Source organism: Ochotona curzoniae, unplaced genomic scaffold (assembly GCF_017591425.1).
Source record: "Ochotona curzoniae isolate NIBS_2020 unplaced genomic scaffold, NIBS_Ocur_1.0 contig_3498, whole genome shotgun sequence".
Lineage (NCBI taxonomy): Eukaryota > Metazoa > Chordata > Mammalia > Lagomorpha > Ochotonidae > Ochotona > Ochotona curzoniae.
The window spans coordinates 45,093,080-45,120,144 of NW_024465885.1; the positions used below are offsets into that span (position 1 = coordinate 45,093,080).

At 48.5% G+C, this 27,065-nt stretch overlaps 1 protein-coding gene across 1 annotated transcript in view; it reads left to right on the top strand.

The window, feature by feature from the left end:
• Window positions 1–26,449, top strand: part of CLIC6 (chloride intracellular channel 6) — a 37,470-nt gene extending 11,021 nt beyond the window's left edge. The window contains exons 2-6 of the mRNA XM_040980437.1: window positions 21,065–21,174; window positions 21,709–21,834; window positions 22,424–22,530; window positions 23,023–23,204; window positions 26,287–26,449. Coding sequence (XP_040836371.1) covers window positions 21,065–21,174; window positions 21,709–21,834; window positions 22,424–22,530; window positions 23,023–23,204; window positions 26,287–26,448 — 687 coding nt within the window. The 3' untranslated portion in view covers window position 26,449. The remainder of the gene's footprint in view (window positions 1–21,064; window positions 21,175–21,708; window positions 21,835–22,423; window positions 22,531–23,022; window positions 23,205–26,286) is intronic.
• Window positions 26,450–27,065: the final 616 nt, after the last annotated feature.

Here is a 27,065-nt window from a genome sequence, read left to right on the forward strand (position 1 = left end):
TTGGTATTAGGCCATATTATTAAAAAAGGATTAAAAAGAGCCCTGGAGTTTTAAAGGCTCAATTTGTATATGGCAAGGACCATTTGTTTACTTGGCTATTCGTGTGCTGCATTCCACCTGCTGCGGCAGTGAACACTGAAGTTCCTGAACAGTTTGCTAGCGTTTAAAGCTAAAAGCTGTGCAGGTCAACCATTTCATCCATCTAATGGTAAATTAATTGCTATGGCAATTGCTGAGAATCAACATGATACATACTAGGGAATATGTGTGGAATTATAGGCTTTTTCAATATTTAAGAACTAAGATCTATTTCTTAGGATCCAAGGGTGGTGACACATGAAATCCTATGTTCCAAGCACAGGGGAACAGTGAGAGGCATGCTTCAAGGTGCAGTGTATTCTGCTGGGAAGCCCAGCAGGAACAACCTGCTGATACAGTTACAAGCGTGGTCCATGAAGAGTTTGACTCTCAAGGCCCCTGGGGATGCGTGGCTCCCAGCAGTGGTTGGATGAGCCACTTTGCAAACTGTGATGTATTTTTTTTTCCTATATTTTAAAATGGGCCCTGCTACCCTTGCATTTTCTCTTGGCAGACACCCGTGCGATGCACACATTCTGTTTCATGGACTAGCTGATAGATCAGGAACAAACAACACCTGGAAAAGGAGGCACACACAGGCTTCTGTTTCACTCCTAAATATGGAAGCCTTAGCGTTACCCCCGGGTGGGAGTTACCCCTGGTTGGGAGCCTTATTTCTGTTTCTGGGTTTTACTGGGTTTTGCTGCTCTTGCAGGTTGCTCTGTCGCCCACTAGAGGGCAGACAAGCGAAGACAAGGGGTTGGAGGATGAAGGGCCAACTGGGAGCCCTCATGCTCTTGGGCTGCAGGCAGGCCTGCTCAGGGCCCTTCCTCAGATGCTTTCATTCTGCGCCTAACGAAGAGGTGGGGGCCAGAGAAAGAGAGCTGAATGGAGGAGGAGGGGAAGACATACGCATTCCTGATTTGCTGGTATGAACTGTACAGGAAGGAGGAGGAGGAAGGTGACCCTGGGCTGAGCAAAGCTTGGGCTGCAGGTGCAGAAAGATGATCGGGCCTCGGTGGCTGCCCCATGACTGTGATGCAGGCAGGCAGTTTCCGTGGGCAGTTCAGGGGGAGACCCACAGATGGGAACTGTAGAGTCTGAGCCAGGGTCTCTCTGCTGGCTGCAGTGTCAATGTCTCCCCGAGAGAGAAGCCTGTCTGTATCCCAGCATCTCTGCTCGTGCCTGCGGCAGTGGTGAACCTGGACGAGAACTTAGTCTGGATTGCTACTCTCTGTTGAGTGGCCGTTGGTTTAGCTGCGGTTACCTCTGGGATCCTCGGAAGCGGCTTTCAGCTCCGTTACGATGCTCTGTGTTCTTCTGGAAGTGCCTCTGCCAACTTTGTGACTGATTGGCATTTCCATAAAAATCCTTCCGTCAGCTCCTAATGCTGTATTGTTGTGTCTTTGGGAAACCCAGGTGACTCGTATTGTCTTTCTCCAAAAAGCAGACTGCCCAGTGAGCGTGCCCTCCCCGGTGGAGGTGTGCGATGCTTCGGTACCTGAATTTGTCTTATAACCTGAAACCCGACTTTGATGCATACCCCACGCTGGTGAATCAGCTCTCAAGGGTTGTCACGTGTCTTGTAAGTCCTTGCTGCCCACACCAATGGCACCTACACACTGATGGAAGCAGTGACAGAACCCCTACAATTACTCAACTCACAGCGAGAGATTTAGGAGGTGAGAGTGGCTCTCTGGTCCACCCATACTGTCGACGGAAAGTGAAATCGCACATCGTCCTCAACAACACCACGAGCACCTAAAATCAGAGGGTAAAGCGTGTGAAATTGCGGAATCTGACTCCCGTCTGGGTGGAACCTCTCCTCCAGCCTGCTCCCCATCCGCTTGACCTTGAGCTGTCGTGTGTCTGTCCACGGAGCACCGGAGTGCTAACCACCATGTTTTGAAGCTCACTGATGGTTTATTGATTTGTGATTTCATCTGTGAATTCATTGAGAAATATTTAGGATTCCAAATTCTATCAAAGCTCTTTTTTTTTTTTTTTTTTTTTTACTTGTGCCCAGTTTTCAGATTTTGGAATGAGGCCTTGGGTTTCCTGGTCTGCGGCATCCAATGTTTGGTGCCTATTTTCTCTGGGAGAACTTTCCTTTATGGGCATTCGCTAATGAGGCAGTGCCAAACCAAGTCCAACCTAAGCTCCCCTCTTCTGTTTTTAAAGGTGTATTTATTTTTATTTGAAAGGTAGATTTTAGAGAGAAAGGGCAGAGAGACACACATACACACACGCATGCACGCGCACACACACACACACACACACACACACACACACATCTTCCATCCATTGCTTTACTCCCCAAAGACCTCAGTGGGCACAGCTGACTTGATCCCGGACCAGTAACTTCTTCGTGTCTTCCGTGTGGAGATACTTGGGCCATCCTGTGTTGCCTTCCCAGGTTAGAAGCAGGGAGCTGGATGGGAAGTGGAACAGTCAGGACAGGAACTGATGCCCAGAGGTGGTGCTGGTGCTTGTAATGGAGCATTAGCTTACTCTACCACCATGCCGACCCGAGGCCCCCTGCTCTTTCAGAGGTTCTCTGCCACCAGCATTCTGTAGATGGTGCAGCCAGTGTGGATTTGCACAAGGACAGAGTCCAGGGAGCAAGGGCAAGAGCGGCTGGGCAGAACAGAGGGTGGAGTGTGAGAAAAGCTGGAGACGCAGCAGGCTTTCCTGACCTTCCCAGGGCCCTGAACGCTCTTACCTGTTTAGCTGGGTGGTTGCCTTTATTTTAGCAGTAAGTTAACAAAAGGCACTAAAGCAAGTCATTTGCTTTCATTCCCATAGGTATTTTGTCTATTTATTTATTGTAATAATGTAAGGCATGCTCATAACGGTGCCTGGGAGTGGGAGTGAGGTGGGCAGCTCCCGTGAGGCACAGAGAGAAAGCAAAGGACTGCCTTCTTATTCTTCCTTGGCCAGTGGAACAGCCGTCCTGCATCCCATCCTCGGAGCCTGTGTGTGTGGGTCCTGTGTGAGAGCTGTGAGTCAGGGGCAGGGATGGGGTGGGGCTGAGAGGCGGGTGTGGGCTGCCCGCCTGCCCCTCTGATTCTCTGTGCCTCTGATGGCATGGCTGTGGTGCGCTTGGAGGCAGCTGTCAGCCCTCTACACAACCCAACACCAGCACCTGTGTTTGCAGGTTCCCGGGGCAGGTGGTGCTAGGAGACACCTGCTGATGAGCGAAGCCGTGGCTGTGGGTCGGGGGATGAATGCTATGGAAAACCAGAGCTCCTTCCGAGGAGCCCGCACTGCTCGTTGTACCACCCATTCTGTGTTTCCTCTTATGAACATCTTCTTCTAACTCTTGTCCCTGTGTGAAGGTCCTCTGGCAGACATGTCACTTGGTGTGTTTGGGGATTTGAAGTTCTTCCTTTTTCTGAGAACCATCTGGGGCAAGCTTGATCCCTGGATCGCCGAGAACAATGCCAGAGCAACGTCTCCAGCACAGGCTGACTTGCGGATGTGGCCCGTGTGCCTGGGGACAACCACGGTGTTTCTCTGGGCACAGCAGCTGCCGGAGGCTTCTATCTTGAATTCTTTCTTTGATTTGGCCCAGGCTCTCACAGGACTCCGTGCCTTTGTCGGCGCTGGCGTTTTCATGAAAGTTCGATGATTCCCGTGAGGCTGCACGCCTCGCTGTACATCATCGCATGCAGATGTGTTCTCTCCTTGGATGAATGGAGTTTTTACTTCCTTAATCCTGGAGAACACTGCTCTGTTATGACTCTGTTGCCGACAGACAGGGGAGTTGCAAACCCCTTCCTTGTTCTTAGGACACACCTCCTGGGGTTAATGGCGGGCGGCTAGGATTCCTTTTCTGACCCAGCTTTCACAGGTGCAGGATTAGCCTGCAGGCACTGGTGGCATTGTCCCAAGTCACAGCCAAGATTATCCATATGTCCTACATGTCTTTCCCTCTTTCATTACCTCCTTGTACCCTGTGTCACCATGTGTGATACCCTATATGGAAAATAATACATGGTCTCCTTGTAACCTTACTTTGCTTATCTTTCTTTTGCATCTCAAACTAAGGCAGTTCCAAAGCACTTGGACTTGGCCAGATTGGATCTCAGACCGGAAATGAGCCTTTGTGAGAGATCTCAGCCTCTCCTTGGGTGGTGTCGGCATCTGTGTGGGGCAGACAAGGTGGTTCAGCACCCTCAGCTTCGATTGCTCTGGCCACTGTGCAGATCACCACAGATTGGGGCCACTGGTTTCCCTGTTGTTTACTGTAACTGCTCCCCCACTTTGTGTGTGTGTTAAGATTTATCTATGTATTTGAAAGGCAAGTTTATAGGGAGAGAGGGAACAACACACACACACACACACACACACACACAGGAGAGAGAGAAAGAGAGATCTCTCATGATCTCCATCATGTCTTCCACCTGCTGGTTCATTCATTCCCTAATCAGTTGTGGCAGCCAGGGCTGGGCTGGGCTGACACCAGCTGGCTAGAGCTCCACCTGGGCCTCCCATGTGGGTGCAGGGTCCCAAGCGCGTGAGCCATCTCCCAGGCACATTAGCAGGGAGCTGGATGGGAAGTGGAGCAGCTGCGACTGGAATGCATACCCTTAAGAGAAACTGATGCTGTAAGCAGTGACTTAACCCACTGTGCCATAACCGCCGGCCCCTAGCTGCCCCTTTTGGAAGACGTGGTCCTTTAAATGCTTTGCTGCTCATCTGGATGGTGAGCAATGAAGGCAGTGGCTGTCAGGCCGGATCAGGTAAGAGAGAACAAGTCTGCCTTCTCTTTTCTCAGCAGGGAGCGTGGGGAGGGAGGCACAGGATTTGCCAAAGAAGAAAGCTCATGGTGCAGAAAAGGCTTCCTTCTCGTAAGGCCAGGGAGTTAGCCTTAACCCACCAGTTTGTGTTTCACCTTTTGGGGGAGCAGTTGATCCCCCTTTGGCCCTGGGCCCGGGCCCTTCCTTTGGAGGGGTTAAGCCAGGCCAGAGAATGCCTCATGGGTGTTATCAGTGGAAAGAGGGGGATGGTCAAACTTCCAGGCAATTCTGTCATGCCTGACGTCTCCTGAAAGTTCTCCTTTTACACTCCTAACATTGAACTACAGGGCGGTGCCTTGCGTCTCAGCTCACCGACAGAAAGCTCTTTCAAGTTTAGTGAGTTAATCACCCATGGCCCAGGAGTCCTCGAACTTGTTAGCTTCCAGACACAACAAGGACACACAGTGAAATCTAATTGTTGGACGTGGAGCGCTCGTCGCTGCCCATGCGGTTCTAGCCTTATTCTCTGGTTTTTGGATTATACTTCGAGATTCTGACTCCAATGTTCCTGCTTTTGAAGTTGAACACCAGCTTTGCCCCGTTTTGTCTGTAATATGATTTCACGCACTGCTGGTTCATTCTTTTGTCTCTTTGCACTCATGCAAAATGACAGGTTGGTGTGAGTCAAAAGGCTGGAGCTCCTGAGGTTTTTGCTTTGGTAAGGCAGACTTACCTTCAAATCGGCTGGGAGGAAGAAAACGAGCCCAGAAAAGTGAGCAGGTTGATGTGGCTCAGGTTCTTGAGACCTGAAGGTGTAGGACAAGTTTACTCAATTTGCATTTAAATAAAACATACAGTCCCAACTACCGGCCAGGAATGTGGCTCCATTGTGGGGTTTGTACTAACCTTTCTTCTTTGTAAGCAATTATGCTTGTGGTGGGAGTTGTTGCCTGGCTGTTCTCACTGCAAGACACCTGCCGAGAGAAACAATGTCTGCCTTCCTTCCTTCCTTCCTTCCTCGCTCTGTCTTTTCCTTCCTTCTTTCCTTTCTTTCACTTTTAACCAAGAAGCTGCAGATTTCTAAAGAACTTTGCAATAAGTCTACAACATTCTAAACAAGTGCAGAAAGCTGAATTTGAACCTTTTTAGATATCATTAAAATTTATTTAGAGTTGCTTTGCCCAACTTATGGGTGGTCCTTCTCTGCCCGTTGCAGACATGCTTTCCCAGCTCTCCCCCTCCACTCCACTCTTCAATGAAACTTGAAAGGGGCTGAAAACTTGCAACAGTTTCCAAAACCAGAACCTAGTTAGAGATGCAAATGGTCAGAATGAAAAGCGGTTAGGTCTGCAAGTGCAGCTCATGACCACCAGGGGGAACCGATGCCCTGTTGTTTTCCTATTTTGACGTTTTTCAGGTAAATTCCCATAACCACGAAGGCACCAAGATTAAGAGCCAAATGTTGCCAGTGGAGCCGGCTTCCTCCTGAGGTGGTGATCTGGAGCCACGTGTCTTGCCAGATTACTATTTCACTTAGGAGAATGTGGTCATGGCTTGATTGCTAGTGCTGGAAATTGCTAGAAACAGGTTATGCACAACCTGCTTCAAGATTGACCCTCTGCATGACTCGCTGGCAGTTGACTCGCTGACCTGTCTTGGGGAAGTTCTAGGACTCCCCTGTGGAGTGCTGGGGTTCCCACCTGCTGGTCTCCTATTGCTGCTGTCCCAAGGTACTGTAGATTCGGGTGGCTTCAAGCAACTCCAAGGTGTTGTCAGATCTGCAGGTGGAAAGTTTGACTTGTGCTTCCGTGGACTCCAACTAAGGCCACATTCTTTCCAGAAGCTCTAGACGAGGATCCACAGCCTTGCTCTTCCTACCTCCTGGGAGCCGCCTGCGTCCTTTGGTTCATGACCCCTTCATCTCCTGACCACTCCTTTCAACTCTGGTCTTTCCTGAGGAGGGTCTCCCTGGGCCTCATGGATTTAGATGGGTTCCACCTGATCCTCCGAGAGAGTCCCCACCTTCAAACTGGACAGCTGTGATGTCATCTGCTAGGTCCTTTATGCCATGCAAGGTATAACGTTTACAGGCGATCCGTGTTCTGCTGTTTGTACTAGCGCCTAGCTCAGAGCTGTCCCCTTGCAGTCTGTCGTTGTTGTCCCAGGCCAAGGCCAAGGAGAGCTGTGGTTAAGGGTGGACCGCTTCAAAGGTTGGCTGGTGGTTATTTTCCTGGCTGCTTCTGTGCCTGCCCTGCTGGCCCCAGGAAGTGGCCCATGTTAGTGCCTGGCCCTTTCTGGGTGTTTTCATTGAAGGTTATTCAGAGCCAGGGCAGACACTGGTTTTACCTGCCTTAAAACAATCCCAGACCCAAACTGTTCTGATCACGTGGGACTATTATGGTCTAGAGAAGAGCAGACCCAACAGCATCTTCCCCGGGAACCCCTGGCCCTGCCTGTGCTATTGGTACAAAAGTTGGGGCCGTGGGCCCAGGCTCAGCGCCTTGCAGGACTCCCCCCTTTCTGCTTTTTTTTTTTTCAGAAAGTACTTTTTTTGAAAAGTAACTTTATCATCATTATTATTTTAATTAATCTATTCATTTTACTATGCAGTTCCCCTCCCCCAACTGATTTGCCCAGTTTTATTACAATGATATAGCCCTTCAGAAACAGTCATAGGGTCTTGGTACAGTAGCCTAGTGGCTAAAGTCCTTGCCTTGCATGCCCAAGATCCCATATGGATGCTGGTTCATGTTCAGGCTGCTCCACTTCCCATACAGTTCCCTGCTTGTGGCCTGGGGAAGCAGTCAAGGATGGCACAAGGCCTTGGGACCATGCACTCTCATGGGAGACCCAGAGGAAGCTCCCGGCTTCTAGTTTCAAATCTGTTCAGCTTCAGCTTTGCAGCCATTTGGGGAGTGAACCATCAGATAGAAGAACTCTCTCTCTGTCTCTCCTTCACTCTGTAAATCTGACTTTGCAATAAAAATAATGAAATTTTAAAAAGGAGCAATCACGAATCCATTGTTCTGCTAAGTGTATCCTGACATTGTAGGTGTGGGGAATGGCTGAGTCCAGCATCGTATTGTCAAGGTATGTTTGAAAGTTTTGTTGGGAGTCCATCTTTGATTTAGAAGTAAAGATGTAATACTCTATCGTATCTTCACATGTCAATATGATAGACTGTTACACAGTTCCTCCGGATGGCTATGCACATGCGTATGTACTATTTTTGGTCTTGTATTTTGAGTGATGGTTACCTTATATCAGAGAGAACATTCGATGTTTGTCCTTTTTTCACTGAGCATAATGGTCTCTATTTAGGACCATAGTGCTGCAAGTGGTAGAATTTCATTCTTTTACTGGCCGAGTAGTACTCCATAGAGTGGATGTAGTGCAGTTGTTTCATCCATTCCTCTTTTTACTGGCATGTGGATTGTTTCCATGTCTTTGCTATTGTAGATTCTGCTGCTATAAATGTGGAATTACAGATCCTTATATCATATGCAGAGTTCTTTCCTTTGGTCATATTTCCAGAAGTGGGATAGCTGGGTCATATGGCAGACCAGTGTTCAGTCCTCTTGGAATTGATCTTCATTGAAAATGCAGATTTACAGAGGGAAAATGACACAAAGAGAAAGATTTTCCATCTGCTGGTTCACTCCCCAAGTGGCCACAATGGGTGGAGCTGAGCTGATCTGAAGCCAGGAGCCAGAGCTTCTTTCAGGTCTCCCACGTGAGTGCAGATTCCCAAAACTTTGGACCATCTTCTACTGCTTTCCCAGGTCACAAGCAGGGAGCTGTGTGGGAAGTGGAACAGTTGGGACAGCAACTGGTGCCCACATGGGGTACTGGCACTTGTAGGTGGAGGATCAGGTGACAGTGGTCATGCCAGCCCTGGGACTCCACAGTTTCCTCAAGGCAAAGCATGAGGGTGCAGGTGGTCTGTGTATGGGGCAGGAGGGCTGTTCTCATTGCACGTGGGGGATGGTGGAGTGGGGATGTACAGAGGGTGCAGGTGGTCTGTGCATGGGGCAGGAGGGCTGTTCTCATTGCACGTGGGGGATGGTGGAGTGGGGATGTACAGAGGGTGCAGGTAGGTGGTCTGTGCATGGAGGGCTGTTCTCATTGCACGTGGGGGATGGTGGAGTGGGGATGTACAGAGGGTGCAGGTGGTCTGTGCATGGGGCAGGAGGGCTGTTCTCATTGCACGTGGGGGATGGTGGAGTGGGGATGTACAGTTATCCTCGCATCATCTTGAGCTTTACGAGCATTTCCCAGAGAGAAGAGAACATGTGCCCGTGGCTGCAGCCGCTTGGCGTCCGTGTCGCTCACTGCGCCTCACTGCCCCTCGGCACACAGGGCCTGCATTTCCGGAAGCCTCGGCCCTGCTTCCGTTTCTGTCCCAACCACTGTTTGTCATTTGTGCTGTTCCCGAGTCCATGTCCTATTGGCACATGGAGTTGTGCAAGCCTCCTGCAGCCTGCCTGAGCAGAGCTGGAGTCCACACACTGACGAGGAGGCACCTGCCAGAGCCGACCCCGACAGTGCAGGGTGGGATGTAGAGACGGGCTCGAGCTGGCTGCCTGGGATGGAACTCTGCTGGGTGATGTCAGCTGAGTTGATCTAGTTCTCTGTGCATCCCTCCCCAAGCCTCTTCTTGTAAACAGAGTCGGCAGTGATAACCTAATGCAATAGCAGTGTTGTTGTTCGTTCATCAAGTTAGTAGGAGTGGACGCCTCCGAACAGGGTAAATGAGCCGGGTAGCCGCTCTCATTATCATTATCATCATTATTGCTCTTATTTCACAACCTAGCCGTTGCTGGTAATCACATTTGTAGCATCTGGGCCTGGACTAGCTATGATCTCCTGGAGGCCTCCGTGGAGTTATTTGGAGGAGTTGCATCTAATTACGCATCTTCCTTTTTGAAGGAGAAGTGGGGAAGGCACTGCCAGGCTCTTCTCCCAGGAGCTGAGCTGGATCCTCCCACATCCTCCCAACGGCTTGGGGCATGCCCACAGGCATTTCCTCTGCCACCCTGGCCAAGGGACATGTTTTTCTTTTTGGTGCAAGAAGTCATCAAGAGGATCAAAGGAAAATTGGAGTTTCTATGGAAGGCAATTGGGGGGCTTTCAAAACGGAGAGAGCTTGCTTTCTAGCCCGTGTGTCTGGAGTGGCCGTGGCACCGAGATGACCCCGTGAACTCATCACAGCCAACTTTGCTGCTGCTGTCTGAGTCGCACACCTTCCTGCAGGTGGCCTGACAGCTGGCTGGCATGCTGGCAGCTGTCCACGTGCCAGCCATCTCTGTGTTTGGACTTGACCTTGGGGAGTTGGCCAGACCAGTCTTAAATTCCTCCTGCTTCCCGCAACCTCCCAGTGAGCTGTCATTTGCTCCCCTGGGTGTTTGTCCCCAGGGCTTGAGGCATGGCCGGTGGCATCCCATCAGGTCATCTTGCTAGGCAAGGCCTGGGACCTGCTGTTAAATAGACTCAGCAGGATTTTAATAAAAGTGAGACAGGCGCTAAGCTGGTCACTGCCTCTGCTTGTCTGGGACTTGGGCTAGGGGTAAAGGAATTCTAGTTTTAAACCAGGACAGTCCTAGGGCTGGCACTGTGGCGTAGTAAGCTAAGCCTCTGTCTATCGTGCTGAAGTCCCATGTGGATGTCGGTTCAAGTTCTTACTCTACTTCCCATACAGCTCCCTGCAGATGGCCTGGGGAAGCAGAGGAGGCTGGCTCAGATCTTTGGGCCCTTACAGTCGCGTGGGAGACCAGGAGGAAGCTCCTGGCTCCTGGCTTCAGATGGACCCAGCTCCAGCTATAGTGGTCATTTCGGGAGTGAACCAGAAGATGGGAGAACGCTTTGTCTCTGTGATCCATCTTTCAAATAGAAATAAATGGATGTATTTATTTTTATTGCAAAGTCAGATGTACAAAGCAGGAGAGACAGAGAAAAAGATCTTCTATTCGTTGATTCACTCCCCAAGCGCCTGCAACGGCTGGAGTTGAGCCAATCTGAAACCAGGAACCCGGAGCCTCTTCCGGGTCTCCCACGCGGGTGCAGGGTCCCAAGGCTTTGGACTATCCTCGACTGCTTTCCCAGGCCACAAGCAGGGAGCTGGATGGGAAGTGGGGCTGCTGGGATTAGAACTGGTGCCCATATGGGATCCCAGCACATTCAAAGCAAGGACTTTAGCCACTAGGCTACTGTACTGGGCCCAGAAATAAATACATCTTAAAAAAACAAAAACAAAAACAAAATAACCAGGACAGTCCTGGCCGGTGGTTGTCATCTGGGCAGGAATAAGGAGTCCCTGACAGGCAGCTGAGGAGCTCTCTGGGGACAGAGAAGGTGGAAGGACCGTTGGACCCTCGCTGTTCTCCATGGAGAGACTGGGTGCAGACCCACTGGCTTGGGGAGCTCCAGGAGAGGAATCATCTTGGGGAACTGCAGGACTTTTGTGGAGGGCCTGCATGGGCCTGGCCCTCTGCTGCATGTGCCATCACGGGTGTAGGAAGAAAACTAAAATGGCGGGCACTGCAAGGAGACACTGGGTGCTTGTCCTGCGCAGAGACCACGGCTCTGTCCAAATGGAAGACCACCACAGGACGTGGTAAGGGGACATCTGGGTGCTACGCCACGCAGCCCTGTGAGCAGAATTCAGACAGGAGGAAAAGCAGGTGCTGACCAGAGAGTCAGAGAGAGGGGCAAGGATCCCTGTTTTCTATGTGACATCTAGGTTATTTCGCACCCAGCACTAGGCGGTAGGTATTATCAGAAGGTGAGGGAAGAGAAGCGTAGGCTGGTATCGGGGTAGCTCGCCCCTGGGCTCACTGCCTCAAACAATGTGATTCCAACCTGCAGCCTGTGATGATGTAAGGCCGTAAGCCAGGTGGCATCTTTTCTGGGTTTACCTTGTCCAGGTAAGGGGGACGTCAGAGGGGCTGGCAACCCCCAGGCCATGGGCCCCAGCAGTACCTGCTTTGAGAGTTTGAGTGTGAGCCAGGAGTGGTTTCAGAGGCAGAAGCGCTGTGCAGCGTGAGACCCTGATGTGCTGGGAGAGGGAAGATCTGCTTCCCATCTTTCCCACCCAGAGCAGCGGCAGGGAAATGGGGAGGGGGAGCAGCGACTGAATCCAGCTGGAAAGCACAAGAAGGAGCTAGGTTCAGCGAATCCTTTTTGTGCCTTTGGGCAGCTGACTTAGTTTCATTATCTGTGAAATGGGACTTGGGGAGGATTGCGTCTTAAAATGTCCATAAATGATTGACAGCCAGGTGGTTGAGGAGGGTGAGCCATTACTGCATTGTGAAATCAGCCTTGGAAGTCACTGTTCTACAAAGAAGAGGTGGCCAGTTGGTTTCAGCCTTGGTTTCCTGGTAAGAAACGCATCCATGTGTGCTCCACAATCCCTTCCGTGAGTTGCTTGGACTGTGGTTTTGGGTCTCTCCATTATCTGTTGGCCACTCTGTAATCCACTCAAGTCCCTTGCTTTTCTTGCTTGCCTTAGAATATCAGTTCTGGGTTGGCATGATGGCTCAACTGGTTAATCCTCCTCCTTGCAATGCTGGCATCCCATGTGGGTGTTGGTTCATTTCCCAGATGCCCCACTTCCTATATAACTCCTTGCTTATGGCCTGGAGAAGCAGTGGAGGACAGAGCCAATCCTTGGGTCCCTGCACCCACGTGGGAGACTTGGAAGAGGCTCAGATTTGACCATTACAGCCATTTGGGGAGTGAACCAATGGATGGAAGGCTTTTTCTTTCTGTCCTTCTGTCCTTTTCTCTGTGGAATAACCAGCCTTTTCCTGGTTATAAATACCAACATGGGCCTTGGCAGGAAACAGTAAGTAAACAAAACTTTGGGAAAAACTAAAAAAGAATGCTAGTTCTGAACTTCATGCCCTGGAATACAATGAAGATCTTTGTTTTGGGCAGTTTCTGCAGCAGCACGGATGGATGGGTGGTGTTTCTTGAAGAAGAAACACTTCCTTTGGAGTCCATCAACCCTGTCTGCAGTCCCCACGGGCACAACTAACTCTCTCTCTCTCTCTCCTTCCCTCCCTCCCTCCCTCTCTCGATATGGATATAGATATAGACATAGGTATAGATATGGGTATAGATATAGCCTAACTAACCTGGGCCCTTGACTCAGAGGTCTGTGTGTGCAGCTCCCAGACAGAAGTGCCAGGCCCAGGCCCAGTCTATTTGTCTCCTGGCAGAGGATCTGTTTGCTTTGCAATTAAGAAAGGGACTGCCATTCTTTACGTACACCTGGAGCCAGTTTGCAGTTATGTTATTCTTTGGCGGGGGGCGGGGGAATCAGTGGTTCTTTAAGGGCTATAGCGTTTGGCATGGAGATCACACTAATTGAGCCTTGTTAAAAAGTACCCAGGGTTCTGTAATTGTCTGTTCGGCTGGGCTCATGTTTGGGAGAGTAATGATGATGATGCTGATGATGATAATAGCAATAATAGCTACCTTTATTGGATGCCCAGCAGAGCTAAAGCTGCATCACTCCAAGAGCTTACGTGGAGTATTTTTATCCCTGTGGTTGCAAATAGAGACATTGAGGACCAGGGAGAAAATGGTTTGTCCACTGCCACACAATTGGTGAACAGTAAAGCCACAGGCCACCTGGCTCTCCCTGGCTCCCCTTGGCTTCCCCTGGCTGCCAACACCTTGTGCCTTTGATGTTTGGCCCTGGAGAGACCTGCTGGTGCTTACAGGCAAGAACTTCTGTCTATTCAACACAGGGAGAGGAGTGTTGGTTTTTTTTTTTAAAGATTTATTTATTTTTATTACAAAGTCAAAGTCAGATATACAGAGAAGAGGAGAGACAGAGAGGAAGATCTTCTGTCCGATGATTCACTCCCCAAGTGAGCACAATGGCCGGTGCTGTGCCGATCTGGAGCCAGGAGCCAGAAACTTCCTCCAGGTCTCCCACACAGGTACAGGATGCCAAACCATTGGGCCATCTTTGACTGCTTTCCAAGGCTACAAGCAGGGAGCTGGATGGGAAGTGGAGCTGCCAGGATTAGAACTGGCGCCCATATGGGATCCTGGTGCATTCAAGGTGAGGACTTTAGCTGCTAGGCCACGTCGCTGGGCCCAGGACTGTCGTTTTTAATTTGTTGTTGTTAACCGGATTGTTCTGAACAGAATCCCTCCAGATCAAGAAGTTGTGAAGAGGTTTAAATACTGCACGCTAAGTCACACCTCTGTAGACCAGTCATCTGGGAATAGAGGTGGCTTAGCATAGCTGCCAAGCTGTGGGTTTTGATCCAGTTGTCTCTCCCCCCTGCCATTAGTTGTGACTCACTCTTAAGGGGCAATATCCTGGGAGGGAGATTGTGCCAGCTGCTCCATGGGTAAGATTCACAAGTGCTGGCCCAGGAAAGGACTGGGCAGCACTTTCTGGTGTGGACCAGGTCCCAGGTGCAGGAGAACAATTGCATTTCTAGCTCTTGTGCATTTCTCTCCTGCCAGAAACTGCCAGGGCCTGTGAAACTTGCTTTGACTCATTCTCTTTGCTTGTGTTGTCAGACCCCTTCTGCCACCCTCCTCCCATCACTCCAGGTCAGTGGTGGGGAATTGGCCCATGGGACCTGTCTAAGGCCCGTGAGATCACTTGATCCGGTCCTGCCAAGACAATCACAGACAGGCCTTGAAATATGATCCATCACAAGCAGGCTAATTTTTAAGTTGATCACTTTGTATGGCCTGTGAATGAGGTTATAAATACCCAGATGGGCCTTGGCAGGAAAAAGATTTCCAACCCCTGCCTTAGATGAATGAAATGGACCCTTTGGCTCCAGGCAACACCCCCATACAGGACTTGCAATTTAAGTATCCCACTTGCTTCCACTTGGAAGCAAAACCAGTCTGTGTTGGAAGATCTTTTCCCAGGAAGGGGCAGGTCTCTCCAGTGGTAGGCCTTGCTGGTAACATGCAGTGGAGGGGGCGGGGCAGGCCGGAGCTTGGGGACAGCAAGACGGTGTTCTCTCATGCCCCATGTCAATGGCTGGGTTGAGCTTATAGCTGGAGTGTTCGACCTTGATGTTCAGAAAACTCTAGAGTCAGGTGCATTGTGCAATACAATTGCATGGGCTGATGGTGAGGATCCCCCGCCAGGGCAGAAGCAAGGGGCCTTAGAAGGGCTGCCTGTTTGACTGGAGGGCCGAGATCCGTGCACTTGGCCATGAAGTGTATGCTTGATTGCCGATTTTCAAGGCGTGTGAAGCGGCTGCACTCAGCAGTGGACACGGGAGGATTTGGGGGAGGTTCATAAGTGGGCTTAAAAGGAGGTGGTCACCTTCCATCTGCTTGAACTCTCTACCTGTTCTGCTCTTAGCCTCTCCTTGGGTCGGCTGCTACTGTAGGGATTGTCATCAGGCGGTGGGTGGTGGGGCTTCTGTGCAGTGATTACGTCAGAATGGTTTAGTGTGGTTTTCCTGGGAATGGGAGAACTATTCCCAGAGTGGCTTTGCTAGAAAATCCAGCTCTCCTTTGCCTTCTCTAGCCATGGCTGAGATAGCATGCTGCCCCCTGGTGTTGGACTTGCTTTCTCCGCCTGCCCTGGGACAGAATCCTTCCTTTCTGAATTAAGGAGTTTGTGGTATTTTGTCCATGGCAGCACCAAGAGGGTCCAGAAGCTTCCTCTGGGTCCAGTTTTCCTTCAGCCTCAGTTTCCCTGGAATGCCAGGTGCCGAGCAGCAGCCTCCATAGGTGTGCAGTGAAGCCCGAGGAGCCGGTGGCCCTGAATCCTTGCAGCAGTCCCCAGGTCTCCTCTGCAGAGAGCAGAACAGCTTCCCGCACCCAGGATGTGCATCCTACTTCCTGGATAGGAAGAACCTGCTGCCAGGAAGGGGTCATCTAGAACATCACTGGTGCTGCCTTCTCCTTGAGCTTCCCTCCACCATCTACACGTTGGGTAAAGAGGAAGGTGCTTACTGTGTAGACTCTGTTTACCATTTGGGCTAACATAGAATTTTCTAGAAAAAGGTAGAATCAAGGTGGTGGGCGTGTGGCCCTGGGGGAAGGAGAATGTGGGGTGCCAAGGAATTGCCAAGCATAGCTATGTGTGTGTCGGGGGGTGTCTTTGCTCGTCAGTTCTGCATAGGGCGATGTTGGGATCACCTGATATTTTGTAAGTAACCATGGGGGTGCTGGGGTCCCTTCAGTGCCAGGGTCCGATGTGTGTGCCCCTTAGTGGAGCTCCAGACCATGGGCGGGGCCATGTATTTGATCAGAGAATGCTTGCCAAAAGTTAGCACATCTTCCCTGCAAATTCCAGATGGAGGAGGAAGGGAGTAGCACTGGATCTGATTGAAAGACAAGATGTGGAGAAAGGAGCAATCGATTTTCCAGTACCATTGGATCTCTTACACTTTGTACCTTCAGGTCCCTGAGAGGGGAATGGGCACAGGCTGGGATGGCACAGAATCATGGCTTTCTGGAAGCTAGACTCGGTACTAGTTGCAAAAGGGGCTGTCTCGGGATGTATTGGAGACACTTGTGTTTTGAGGATTCCTGTCACTGTCACTGTCACTTGTGACAGACACAGAATTCTGGCTCCTCCAAGTGCCCAGGTAAGTCCTGGCTGGAAACAAAAGCCCATCTGATCTCTGCAATTGCTTCCTTGGATCTCATCAGCAATATCTGCATCCAAAAATGACCCCTGAGTGCCGACAATCCAGCTGAGGAATATTAGCCCAGGGCACCCATCAGCTGGAGGGAATTGGCAGCACTGGACACTAACATTCATTGGAGCAAGCATCTGAGTGTCTGACAGCAGCATGAGTTCTTTCTCCTAGCGTTGCGTTGGGTTTGCGAACATGGCTGGGATTATCCTCACCTGTTCTTGCTCAATAACGGACCACGGAGATGGCGTTTCACGGCCTTTACTTTTCCTGGCACATCCTAGCACTGAAGCTCGTTAAAGTCATAACGTCGGATAGCAAGGCGTCCTCGTCACTCTCACTGTGTTCCCAGAAACCCCTCATTTACAACAGACTGAGACAGAAAAAAAAATTCCAGAGTAATTTAAGATGAAGCAACCATGGATTTGTAAATCTTGTTTTATTGGCAGTCACAGCAGCTAATTCTCCCCAAATGCCTAACAGACTTTCTAATTCGACAGGCACCATACCAGGCTGGGACAGCTCAGTTGCAAGCCATGTGGCAGGGAAATGTACCGCTGTGGCTTTGTCACCAGCTTCTTGGCTGTGGGCACTGGGTCTGTAGCCCATGGACCCTCCTCTACCCTGAGGTGTTGTGTCTTGGTTGTAGATCCCAGGAGTTCTTTCAGAAGCTTGTGTGTGAAGTTAGATGTCAGAAGACAGCATTTGCTCCTTGTTGTGTGTTTTTTTTTTTTTTAAGTTATTGCTGTTGCTGTATTCCAATAGCTGCCAGGATTCAGGGAATATTGGGAACAGTGACTTGAGGTGGCCAGCATGAAGAGGAACACAGGAAGCAGGCTGAAAGAAGACCTGGAATCTTACTGTTTCCGTGTCACGGCTGCGAGGTGGGGCCGCTCCCAAACAGCCAGATTGTTGTCAAAGTTATCACTGACAAGACACCTGCCCTGGAGTGGGATCCAGTCGAGGTCAGCAAGAGATCTTTCTGCCTCCAGGGAAGCATTCTGATAGGATTGCCAAAGCCCGTGAGACAAGAGGAGACCGAAAGCAACTGTCCCACTTCATAGTTTAAGCTTTACTGAGCTTTATGGAAGATACCAGAAAAATTGCTGGTATAGAGTATGTAGAGGGAATCAGGATGGGCATGGTGGCTTTGTGTCCCTGCCCTTCCCTGTTCCTCTTTGTCACCTTTCTTGCCCTGACTGTGCCCAAACCTCTTAAGCAGCCAGAGCAGAGGGGTTGTGTCCCTGAGTGCCATGCTGGCCCTTGTCCCAGAGCAGATGGCAAGGAGCAGGGGGCTGGGGAGCAGTCTTCATCGTTGCCAGGTGCTACCCTGAGCAAGGAAAGGGTCCTAGCTGAGTGAAGGGCTCTGTTTTAGGGCCCATCCACAGAGGCTTGGTTGAGTTCCTGGCTTGTAACTGCTTGCTGCCCAACCTCGGACTCCTGACAGCTTCGTACCCCACTGGGCCAAGTTCCCAGGTTCTTCCCTCTACTGAGCAGAGACAAGTGAGTGTTTGAAGAAGGAGGGCTTAGAACGATGAAAGGGTGTGGAGCCCAAAGTCAGAAGACTTTATGGATTCTGTGATTTGGGTCTTTTGATACATTTTCTGTGTATGAAGGAACTTCAAAAAGTTCAGGAAAAAATAGAATGAATGATGAATTTATTTTGATGCAAAACTTTTGAAATCCAGGCACAGTTTTTTTTTTCTTTCATATTACACATTCTCATGAACATGAAGACCTCGTACAAAGTCTAGCCATTATCTTCACATCTGCTATTAGTCTGCAAGTCAGGTCTTCTTACAGGTGGATCACCCAAGTTCATTGAGTCTGTCCCATCCTCTCTTGATGGTCACCAAACTTGTCTGTTGCCCAAGGTTGTGTTTCTGATAATGAGGTCTTTGCAGGCACTGCATCACCTGGGCGGGCGGTATGTTCATCAGAAGTTCTGTGCTCTGAGATGCTTGAGAGAAGCTACTTATAAAGGAATATGATTCCTTGTGGCTTATGGTTTGGGAGTTTACAACCCAGCCCATTAGCATCTGATGGGGGTGACAGCATAATGAATGTGAAAGAAAGATACCCAAGAGACAGGAAACACCATTAGTCACTGTGGTCATGTGTCTTTCTTTAGATAACCATCATGATTCAATCACAGGGCTCTGCCAACTTGGTCCAATTTGCCAAAGTCCCAACCCTCAGCTATCACAGATTCCTTTTCATCCCTTATCCAGTAACTATGAGTGTAAGATTTTGGCGATCAAGATCCTAACATGTGGATTTTGGGGGATGCATGCAAGACCTATTGAATCAGACTATGTTTTTCCAAATTCCTGTTCTTGCTTGCTTTTCTTTTGTATTGAGGCTAAGCTCATATGCATTACAGTACCAGAATCTTTAGACATTGTTAGTTCAACTTACTGGATCAATTTTCCTGGCCAGGAAGCTCCCTCCTGTCCTTTCCAGACCCACTCATCTCCCACAGGTACTTACAGATCTGCTGTCCATCTTCAGAGTGAAGTTTTCTGCCACTGACTTTTATAGGACTCTGGGTTCTGGCCTCCTTCTCTTAATCTTGTGCCTAAGAGAGATATCCACATAGTTGCTTTTATAATAGCTCATACTCTTTTATTGTGATTCATGACCTGTCATACGTGGATACAACAACCCATCAGTTCATTCTGTATTGGATGGTCTCTGGTTGGTCTCCAGACTTTTGGTGGTACAGTAGAGCCACTAGAAATGTTTGCATGGATGCCTGTGAGTGCTCATTAGTTCTCATTTCTGTTGGGTGGGGAATTGCCAAGTCACAGGGTAAATCTTTGCTTCGCTGTGGGAAAGGACTAACCATTTTCCCAAGTCGCTGAACTAGTTTATCCTTTGACATGGATTGTTGAATGAAGACATGGATTGTTCTGTGTTCCTGTCCACACTTGGTGTTGTCCAGACTTTTAATTTCCAGGCATTTGGGTTGCTGCGCTGTGACATCTCATGATTTGGATTTGCGTTGCCTCAGTGGCTCATGATGCAAGAACTATTTTCTGAGCTTATTGGCTTATTGGCTTCTTTTGTGATGAAGTTGATCAAGTCTTTTCTACCATTTATCCTTGTCACTTATAGGAGTGTCTGTTAATGGCCTTTAATCCATGAGTTTGTTATTAAAAACCCATCTGGATGGCCCAAGTTGGTGACACTGATGTCAGACAGTCACCCCAGGGTACGTGTAAGTTGTTGAGTTTTCTTGAGCCATCATTACTCTGATTCCCACAGAAGCAGCTCACATTCTGCCCCATGTCCTTCTGCTTTGCTCTGTAACAGCAGTTTCCTCTCAAATTTCTTTCAAACAAATTTCAGCAACAATGAGCCACATGAAGAAAGGGGGCTGTAGCTTGTCAGTGAAGGCTGGCCGAGTGTGAGCTTAAAGTCTAGAGATGCCAGAAGCATGGCCTTGGGGCAGGATTGATGAATTTGGCAAGCTTGTCAAAGATGTACGGAGTAGGGAAGAGATGAGCAAAGGTAGAAGGCTTTAGAACTTTCTTTCTCAGCTTTCTCTTCATCATTCCATGTACTGCAACCCACTGCCCCCTCCGCCGCCCCCGCAAGGGTCTCCTTCATCTGCCCTACCTCTGCCTTTTCTCTCTGCCTGGAGCCCATGGCAAAGAGGACAGATATTCAATTGGTTTCTGTGTGTGTGAGAGATAAAGAGAGAGACAGAGACAGAAAGACACACACAGAGAGACAGAGAGAACGTGAGCTGCTTTGGGCACTGGGAAGGAATTGTCTCATTTCCTTCCAGCTTCCTGCCAGCTGTGTCAGGTCTACTAACTTGGTAAAGGGCTCCCCATCTCATCTCTCTAATACCTGCATGAATCAAAAAAGGGGAATTCCACATTTTGGAGTGTTCAGTTTTTAAAGAGTCTGAATTTGTCTGCTAGGTAAGCATAGCAGAGACTGGGAGAGATGGTGGAGATGGAGTGGATGGGGAGTGCATGTTACTTTTGCCTTTGGTAATGGAGTGGGTTCCTTTGTTGCCATTTTTTCTCTCAACTCAGAGACACCTTATGGCAGGAAGTGGTGAGTTGGTGGGGAAAGAGGAACAAAACCACTGTGCATGCCATGTATGTATGTGTGTACATACATGTGTGTGAGTGCCTGTATGTACATGTGTAAATGGGGGGAGTGTTTATGTGTCTGTGAATGCATGTGTAAATGTGAGTGTATGTGTGTGTGTAATGGTGTGAGTAAACATGTACAAGAGTGTGTGTGTGAGTGCAGGACTTTGTGTGTGTGTAGGAGTATGTGTGAGTGGAGTGTATACCTGTTGTTAGTGTGTGTGAGAGTTGTGCATGTGAATGTAAGTATGTGTGAGTGTGTGAGTGCACGTGTGTATACGTGTGTGTGAGTGTGTAAGTGTGTGTGTGTGTCTGCTCTCCTATCATAGCCTCCTGCAGTTTGACAGACATTGACTAAATGGTCTCAGAGGATACTCAGAGCTATCTAACCATTCACAAAAATGTATAATGATTGTTTGTAGGTGTGTGTTGTGTGAGCTCTGGCAGTTAAAATGATGAATCTGACTCAGCTAAAGATCTCTTTTTCTGCTCATAGGCTGGCTATGACGGTGAGAGTATTGGAAATTGCCCATTTTCTCAACGTCTCTTTATGATTCTCTGGCTAAAGGGTGTTATATTTAATGTGACAACAGTGGACCTGAAGAGGTAAGACAAGGTTTTTTTTCCCATTATTGAAATAAATATTAATTGCCCCCTCCATCCATACACGTACATGTAGGTACACACACACACACGAAGATCTGTGGACATCATGGGCACATATCCCGCCCCAGGCAGGGGCCTGGTGAGGGCCAAGCAGCGTAATTGGAGGAGGACTGCCTGGGATGTAATCAGAAGGAGGGGAGTAGTTGGAGCCTTAACAAACCTGCACTGCCAGCTTCTGGTTAGGGGTGCACTTGCCTGAAGCCTGTTTGAGCACCAGACCAGGCTGATAACACTGTGGCTAGTTAGCTTTCCCACCTCTGTGTCCAGGCACGGCACCACAGAGGAAGAATTTGGTCCATCATTTGTTAGTGCTTCCCTTCGATTTTCATTCCAGTAAGACCTCTCATAAACCCACATCTCCTTGGAGATTCTCAAGGGTTGTTGTTCCTATGCTGGGGAGGACATTGCTAAGCCTTGGGAATGAATGCAAATATGCAGGGCTACCTCCCAGTGGTGCTGTCGCTCATCTCCCAGGAAACCCGCAGATCTGCAGAACCTAGCTCCTGGCACCAACCCGCCCTTTATGACGTTTGATGGTGATGTCAAGACGGACGTGAACAAGATCGAGGAGTTTTTGGAGGAGAAACTGGCTCCACCGAGGTAGGCCTTGTGAACGAATGCTATTGGTTGTCATGGTTGTCCCCTTTACCAAAGGCTTCTGACACTCTTGGCTGAGTGTCTTTGGTTTTCTGCAGTTCTTGTGCTTCCTTTCTTGGTCTTGCCCATTGGGTGTCACAGGACATGCAGGGCCAGATGGGAAAGCTGGAATCAGGGTGGGCTGCACCCCTCTATGTACCTGCAGTTTGAACATCAGGGTGAGATGTGGTCATGCAGAAGGAGCTGGGATGATGCTGTGCAATCAGCTATTTCTGGAAGCAATGGGATGCTGATTAGGACAAAACGTCTTGGAACACGAGACTGGAAGAGAACCTTCTAGTCCCATGCTTTCATTTGGCCAGGGTGGTCAGGTAGACTTTGTGTCCCAGGATTGGTCATTGTTAGGACAAAAATTCTTGGCCCAGAGCCCTTTGCTCACTGTTGCTTCCCAAATTCTAAGTAGTAGAAAGAGTAGAAAAACATAAGGTAGCCTTAATTTTTCACAGTCCACTCCTCTCCTGGCCTCCTAATTGGATAGCCTAACTGAAAAATACCATTGCTCAGTGACATCTAAACTTTGAACTTTTTAAAGGTACCCTAAGCTGGGGCCCCAGCACCCTGAATCTAACTCAGCAGGAAACGATGTCTTTGCCAAGTTCTCAGCCTTTATCAAGAACACCAAGAAGGATGCCAACGAGAGTGAGTACTTCTCAAGTCCCCCTTTTCTGTTGCAGCATGCTCTTCCATGTGGCCTCTGGTATGGCCGCTTGTTGGAGGCGCGTCATCCTGACTCATGTCACAGAGGGTGCCTCCAAACTTGACTCTAAACCTGGGTTTCCAAAGAGAGAATACTGGAGGCTAATAACCGAGAAAATGGTATTTTTTAGGGAAAAACATTCATCACCCAGATGTTCCTAGTTGGACCATGGAAGTCTTGTTAAAATGATGCTCCTGCCAGTGCCTACCTCATCGTTGGCTTTCCATAAACATTGTTGTTGAGTCAGTAGATGAGTTCTAGAAGGAACGCTGTTGCATAGACAGTGCAGTAATTTTCCAGGGAGGAGTGAATCCTTTTTTTTAGCTATTCTTAGTCCACATCCTCCCGTGTGGGTTGACAGAGGCTAAGAAGGGAGAGAAAGAGACATTCACCTGCACAGTCCATCTTAGTGCCTTCTTGTCTGTGTGTTTTAGTTTATGAAAAGAACCTGCTAAAGGCCCTGAAGAAGCTGGATACGTACCTAAACAGCCCTCTGCCGGATGAAATAGATGCCGACAGCCCTGAGGACGTCGCTGTTTCTGGAAGGAAGTTCCTGGATGGAGATGAGCTCACACTGGCCGATTGCAACCTCTTACCCAAGCTGCACATCATTAAGGTTTGTCTTTTCTCCTCGTGCAAGCACTCAACTGGGGAATGAAACTGAGTTTTGGTTTGACTTGTGTATGGGCCAGACACCAAAGCATCTAAAAATTAGGGCTCTTGAATGAAACATTCTAGCTCATTTCTTTATAAGGCAGTTCTCTTGGGCTCTTGTTATTGCTGTAACAAAATACTAGAGGCTGGGAAGTATGTAAATCATAAAAGCCTGTTGAGCTCATGGTAGAGAATGAAAGTCCAGGATCAGGCCTCTGTTCTGCTTTGGTGACGGCCTCATGGTCAGGTGGCATAGCAGGTGGAGTCACCATGACAGGGTTGTATGCAAGACAGGAAGCCAGAGGGATTCTTGGGAATGTGAGAGAGCTCACATGATGAGAAAGGAAGACAGAAAGATTTGGGGCTAGATGTGATTCCAAGCCTATTCAACTTCTTTTAGAAAGTTTTATTTATTTTTATTTGAAAGGGAGAGAGAGAGAGAGAGAGAGAGAAATTTCATCTATTGGTTCACTCTACAATGGCCAGAGCAGAGCTGATCTGAAGCCAGGAACTAGGAACCTCCTCTGGGACTCTCATGTGGATGCAGGGACCCAAGAACTTGATTTATAAGCCACAAGGAGGGAGCTGGATCAAAAGTGGAACAGCCAGGACACAACCTTTATGGGATGCTGATACTCCAGGTGTAGTATTAACTTGCTAGACCGTTGTACTGGCCCCTCCTTCTCCTCCTCTTTTCCTGCAAGTGTTCTACATGGACAGCAGGGGTCCAGCATTTGGGCTGTCTTCTATTGCTTTCCTGGGTTCATTAGTAAGGATCTGGATCAGAAGTGGAACAGGTAGGACTTGAACCGGCACCCATATGGCATGCTGGCTGTGCAGATGGAGGCTTAACAGGATAAGCCACAGCACTCCCCCCCCCCCCACCAGTTTGTTCTTTCAGGAGCTAACTAATACCCCTTGAGAACCTTGCCCATCCCTTCTCCAGGTAGTACACTAAAAACTTCAGTAACTCACACCATGGCCCTTTTCTTAGATGTTCCACCACCTCCCAAACTTGCATGTGGACCAAGCATCCAGCACCTAAAGCTTCAGGGGCAGATTCAAGCCACAGCCAAGCCAAAGCAGCAAACAACTCCCAAGCTTTAAATTCATGGAGTGATGAGTTTGAATGGTCCCATTCTTCTGCCCTCACTGCTTCCCTTCACAGACTGATCTTTGATGTGAAGGCAGCTTGAGAAAATTCATAAATTCCCCCGGTATCTAATGCTTGAGTTTCGGTGATGATGTGTGGGAAATGTGACTTTCAAATGTGAGCTCAGTCAAATGCTGGTGATTGTAGGGACAAACACAGTCCTTTCTAAAAAGGACAGAAGAGTTTCCTATCATTCTTTATTTTTAAGACTAATTTTGTTTGAAAGGCATTAGGGGTACAGCCACATACCAGAAACAAAGAACTCTTTTATCAACTGGTTAACTGCCTAAATTGTCCTAATGGCCAGTACTGGGCCATGCCAAAGCCAGGAGCCAGGAGGTTCATTTGGGTCTCCCATGTGGTGCAGAGACCCAAGTACTTGGGTCATCCTCTGCTGCTTTCCCTGGCACATTAACACAACTCTGAATGGGAAGTGGAACAGCCAAGACTTGAAGGTATACCAGCTCTGCAGGCAATGGCTGTACCTGCTGCATCACAGCACTGGTCCCTGTAAGCACATGGGAGAGCTGAAAGGAGCTCCTGGATCCAGAAATCCAGGACTTCAGTGTGTCCAAGACCTGGTCATCATAGCTACTTGCAGAGTGAAGCAGTGGATGGTAGATTTCTCTCTGTATTTCCTTCCCTCTCTGTAACTCTGCCTTTCAAATAAACCTTACTAAAAAGATCTTATGTCATTAGAAACGGTGAGATTCAGAGTTGGTTACAACAGTCCATGGCCCCAATAAAAGGCCTACCATCAGACTCTGAAAAGTCATTTAGCACTCAAATTGTCAAATAGCTTCATGATCTTTCAGGCTGGAGTACATCTGAAAGGAAATGAGAAGCAATCTAAGGGAATCATTATGAAAGATGAGCTTCATTGTTAACCATAGTGACATCACAGTGGACGCCTCAACTCTAAGCTTGATCCTTACCCCAACCCTAATGTACTGCAGAGTATAGCTGCAGGTGCTTGGGTGTCCATAGCCAACTGGTCTGCCTCCATTCCAAAAGTAGTCTGACGGCTACAGAGAATGAGGGAAAGATGTGTGATGGATTTTTGGGTCTGATTTTAAATCTTTAGTTATATTTACTTAGTCGCCTTTCTTGTTTCAGTAAAATAAATTCTCCAGAGACTTAAATAAAAGTGCTTTGAGATGCAATAATAACATGATCACCACAATGAAAATCCAGGAACCGAGAAGCTTTGAGCTGTGATAAACAGAGGATTTATTTTAATCCAAGACTATCTTAAGACCAAACATCAGTGGGGTTTGCAGGGAGAGAACATAGCCAGAATATAGGAAGCCTGACAGGGTTACAACTCTGAAAGGGACAAGAGAGAGAAGAAATGGAAGCATGGGGAAATGTACACATTTTCTCAGTTGTTATCAGGACAGGAGCATGCGAAGTTGTTAAGTCAAGTACTAGAGACATCCTGTGATTTAAAGGTCTGTAAGAGAGAGTTGAAACACATTATAACCCTTCTAAGTGATCTGAAATGGAATCTCTGCCAGTGGCAGGGGGAGGGGAGCTTGGGAGCTGAGGTCCAGGAGGAGGAAGGGGTGGAGCAGCCATGGGAAAAGGAAATTACATGAGATATAGGAGGAGGATCCTGGTGGAGAACGGAGGAAATTCATGCCAAGGCGGGTCTCAGGTACCATTGTGGTAACTCATGGGCAGGGTATGGAGTCTAGTATCTTTATCATGTTTCCCATGCCCAGGATGTTCCTATGCAAAGTCAGCGTGCCACTGGGGATGGCCAAATGACTGTAAGATCCCAGACATTGACAGAGAGAGTATGGTGCATGACTCAAAAGGACAGATGATCTGATCTGATGAACCGTGTGGTAGGTTTTCCCTTTACTGATCATTTCCTCTTCACTTTCAGATTGTGACCAAGAAATACAGAGATTTCGAATTTCCTTCTGAAATGACTGGGCTCTGGAGATACTTGAACAATGCTTACGCCAGGGACGAGTTCATAAACACATGTCCAGCCGACCAGGAAATTGAACACGCGTATTCAGATGTTGCAAAAAGGATGAAGTGAAGTTGGGGCATTCTCTGTCTTACTTCTAAGTTGAGTGGGCTTGACACCAAAAAGAATGTATTCACTGATATCCACCCTGCCCCGCCAAACCATTTTTCTTTTTTTTTTTTTTGCAAATGACAACCCATGTTATGTTCCATTCAGTGCCGCATGATCATGGTCTGGTCATTTGTAAACACACATACCGGTATCTATTGTTTCACATACCAGTATCTGTTGTTAAACACACCGAGTGACTAGTTGATGTTGAGTTTTATCTGTGACATTCACTGACTTTACATTTAGGATCCATGTTTTCCGTTCTGTCAAAGCAAATTATGTTTGGGTTTGATGTCCTCCAATGTTGAAACAAAATGGGTCTGTCTTTGATAGTATTCATTGTCATCAATAGTCTTCTTTTCTAAATTTCAACTTTAACTTCTTTCAAAAGGAAATTCTGCTTTTTAGAATTTAAAGACACACCATGCCTATATTAAAATAGCACTGGTGTGTAAAGAAGTTAAAAAAACACAGTCATCCCACAATTTAATTCACTTGATAACTTATTGATGGTAAGCATCTTCCAAATCTTCCATGTCAGGCACACACAGGCAAACTCAACCACACGACCTGTGCTC